Here is a 3,762-nt window from a genome sequence, read left to right on the forward strand (position 1 = left end):
CCGTGGTCCTTGGTACCCACGCCGCCGCCTTGCTCGTCTTGGGGGCTCCTGTCCGCGCTGTGAATTCTCTTGGGGCAGCGGAAGCGCAGGTGCGCCACAAAGGGAAATTCAAACTGGAAACGTTGGCTGCATTCCAGGCATGTGTAAGGGGACGACCCTGCTTAGAGAGCAAACGCCACACACACACACACACACACACACACACCAAATGATTACTCAGCATCGTCTCCAGTTTATCATCACCCCCTTCACAAGTCCACCTTCATTTCTCAGGGCCTGGGTGTCTGAAATGAGAAGATCCTTTGCGACTGATCTAACTCCCCCCCCCCCCATTGGGGGGAGTGCAGTAATTAAGCCAAGTGTCCACTTTCCTACCCCCACGACTTTTCCTCACCTGCCTGCCCCAGCTTCATTACATACGAATCTCCCAAGCTTCCTTAGAGACGCCCAAAGGGAGGAGAGGCACGCACAGGCGCCGGGGTGAGCCCCGCCGCTCCCTGCTTTGCTCCGCGGTTAGCTAAGGGCCCCCACACAGGTCTGGAGCCAACCTACCATTCATTTTGCTGTGGGGTCTAGAGGGGCAGAGCAAGAGTAACTCAGTCAGTTCTTTCCCGTACCAAACTAGCAACTCCTCGTCTTTGGCAATCCTGCGGAGAGAGCGGTAGAACAGCTGTCCGTTTTTTATATAGGCTTCCAGGTTCTGCTCCTCCTTCTCTCTGGCGGACTGCACCAGACGCAGCCACATGAGACCTTCCGAGGAACCATTTGCCGCTGAGGTGTCCACCTACAGTTGAGAAAAAAAGAAAGAATACAAGAAGGAAGGGGTTTGGGGGAGGGAGACTCTTGTGAGAGAGTGAAGCCAGAGGAACCAGGGCCATTTCCTGCATGTCATTCTTTTCCAAAGAATTATCTGAGATCAGGATTCCAAAAACTTGACCCAAGTTGGCACCCACCCTCGTGCGTGTATCCAGCAGGCAAGAGAGTCGTCCTTTGAAAGTCTGCATCGATCACAGATTATTTCAGTAGTCTTTTTCACATATTGCTTGAATATCAAATGAGGAATTTTTCTTCCAATTCAAATTAGTGTTAACCTCTTGAGAATTTACTTCTAAATTATCCCATATTACAAAAATGTGGGGGAATTTGGTTCGTTTTGGAAATAAAAAGGTTAGATCTCAGATATTATTGTGTGGCTTCACTCATCTTCCTAATTTTAACTTAAACAATAGCTTTTATTTGTAGAGAAAGAATAGGAAGTGAGAGGGCTTTTATCTCTAAACTTAAACATATGGATTAAATGTAATTTTATTGTCAAAATGTGCAGGAGGCAACCAATCAATGTGTTTCTCTCACATCGATGTTTCTCTCTGTCTTTCCCTCTCTCTTCCACTCTCTCTAAAATCAATGGAAACATATCCTCGGGTGAGGATTAAAAAAAATACTTCTTTAACATTTTTATGTAAATACAAACTTCGGGCACTAGATATCTTTTCCAGAAGGGGTAATATTATTTAGGGGAACAGAAGGCCTACTATGTTGGAAGGCAATTGCGCCTAATACTTAGGATAAAAATACTTACAGAAAGTACTTATTATGCAAATAGCCTCAATCTTCTGAAAACGCCCAGAGTTAAGGTATTCACTAGGAAAGCCCAGAATTAAGGCACTGCTTTAGACATACCTGGTATTTCAAATCAAATTTTATCATTTGTTCCAGAAAATCAGTTGACAATAACTTGAGTTTAAGTTTCCTTTTCAATTTTTGGCGAGCATTGGCCAAGACTTACCCGGAAGATATAAGGAACTGTTCTTTTGTCGGTGGACTTGAGAGCTATGAAAGCTATGCTGTCGTACAGGGAGGTATGGCTCAGGACGCAGGGCCCGAATATAGCATTCTCAGGAATGTCGCAGGTGGTGTACACGCTGGTGAAAATGTCTGTCAGACACTGTTGGACGGCCTTGGCATCTCCATCCCAGATGCCTCGCTGGATGCCTGAATCCTCCATCCCTGGAGACAAACACACAGGACACCAAACGGAGTTACATTTCTCCTTTTGCCTTTATGAATCCAGACAGAGCGTTTTAACTACTCGACAGATTTTTCTTGAATTTTGTCTAGCTCTTATTTCAGAAATAAAGCCAATAGCAGATTAAACCCTGCATAGTGTGAAGATGCCAACTCAGGAATACTTTCCTTTTAAGAAGATCCTGGAATAGTGGGAACTCAGGGTAGATTGGAGAGAGAGAGAGAGAGAGAGAGAGAGAGAGAGAGAGAGAGAGAGAGGAGAGAGATTTTTTTCAGTAACTCGTGGGTGGATGGGGCAGGATTTGGGAAGGGTGATGGTGGGGGAGAACAATCGTATTTTTTACAGACTTTCTTGACTGAAAGAAACTTCTAACGCTTAGAAGAAAGCTCCTCTCCCTTCCTCAGGGCTGATTTTATTTCATTTTCTTCCAAAGAGGGGAGCAGCATTAGCGAACAGGTGGAGACAGCCGAGCATGGCGAATGGATTTCAAGTAGAGTGTCAGGGCCACTGATTCCGTGTCAGCTAACCTTTCTCTGCAGCCTCCGAGAGGGGCGAGAGGGGACGTATGTCGGCTCATTACCATAATCCAACACTGTCCCTCGGAGGCTTTAATCAAAAGCAGCAAGCAGAGGTAATTATTTTCTTCTCGACATGCTTATTTATGGAGGAGGGTGAATCCCAGATACCTTGTCTTACAGGGGGTGGATTGAGTCGCGTGTGCCTCATGAAGGGAGAGGTACAGGGCAGGCCAGAAGTGTCCCCCATTTGAGATACGGGCGAAGGTAATGACTGGTGAGTTCTCGCTCCCCCAGATCCGACCCTGTCTGGGCGAGAGGGGGCAGCCCCGCGAGGGAAGCCGTGGGTGGACTCTCCAGCTGTTTCATCCGCAGTAATTGAGAGAGTAATGCCCGGATGGAGGGCTCTCTATTAAGCTGTCATTTTTCTCCCTTTGCCACTGGACATTGCCTACAAGGTTTATCATTTAAAAAACATAACTAGAGCTGGTATTTAAAATTTAAACTAGCTTTGAACTAACTGCTTTGTTCACTCTTTCTGATTGATTCAAAGACCTCCCCCCACGTTGGGTTTTCCCTCCTAATGCCAACATAGGCAGTCATTGATGTATGTTTTGTGTAATTTAAGTAGCGGGAAAGTGTAGACGTAATTCTTTTCCTGAGAAGCTGTTCATTACGGATATTAGTAATGTCCATTTTTATCTTAATGTCTATTAACCAATTAATCTTGCAAATGTGATTACAAGGTGGTGCTTTTTTTTTCTTCCCAGTTAACAGAGCGTGAAACTTTGGTCAGCCTCTTTTTTTTTTTCATTCACGCTGCTGCACCGCCCCGCCCCCCCCCCAAATGTCAAGTATTGGGCTGTATCTGCCAGACAGAAATAAGAGAAATAGCCCTAAAGGAAAAACTTACTTTCTGCTACAGCGTCTATCTCTGGGCATTTTTACCCCACACAGAGTAGTCTTTCTAACCTCCAATTGAAAATCTAAATATATGTGTTTAAAAATCCTCCAGAATCTCTCATCTCCTTTTCAACGAAATCCTGTTCTCTCCTATTCAATTTTCCCAGTTCAGCGTTTTATGCCCCAATTTCTCCTTTTAAAAGTCTCTTTCACACAAGCGTTTCATTGTGCCTGGAGGTCGCCCCGTCACGTCGGGCAACAGCAGGGGCACGATCATTAACATGCAGTTCCACCTAACAATACGGAGCAAAGATCCTC

General features: G+C 45.3%; 1 protein-coding gene across 1 annotated transcript in view; it reads right to left on the minus strand.

Annotated features, from left to right (window-relative positions):
- Positions 1–3,762, minus strand: part of PRDM8 (PR domain containing 8) — a 14,342-nt gene that overhangs the window by 9,797 nt on the left and 783 nt on the right. Inside the window, exons 2-4 of the mRNA XM_014544925.1 lie at positions 1,787–2,007; positions 553–784; positions 3–157 (exon numbers count right to left, since the gene is read on the minus strand). Of these exons, the coding sequence (XP_014400411.1) occupies positions 3–157; positions 553–784; positions 1,787–2,005 (606 nt within the window). The 5' untranslated portion in view covers positions 2,006–2,007. The remainder of the gene's footprint in view (positions 1–2; positions 158–552; positions 785–1,786; positions 2,008–3,762) is intronic.

Source organism: Myotis brandtii, unplaced genomic scaffold (assembly GCF_000412655.1).
Source record: "Myotis brandtii unplaced genomic scaffold, ASM41265v1 scaffold111, whole genome shotgun sequence".
NCBI classification, from domain to species: Eukaryota; Metazoa; Chordata; class Mammalia; order Chiroptera; family Vespertilionidae; genus Myotis; species Myotis brandtii.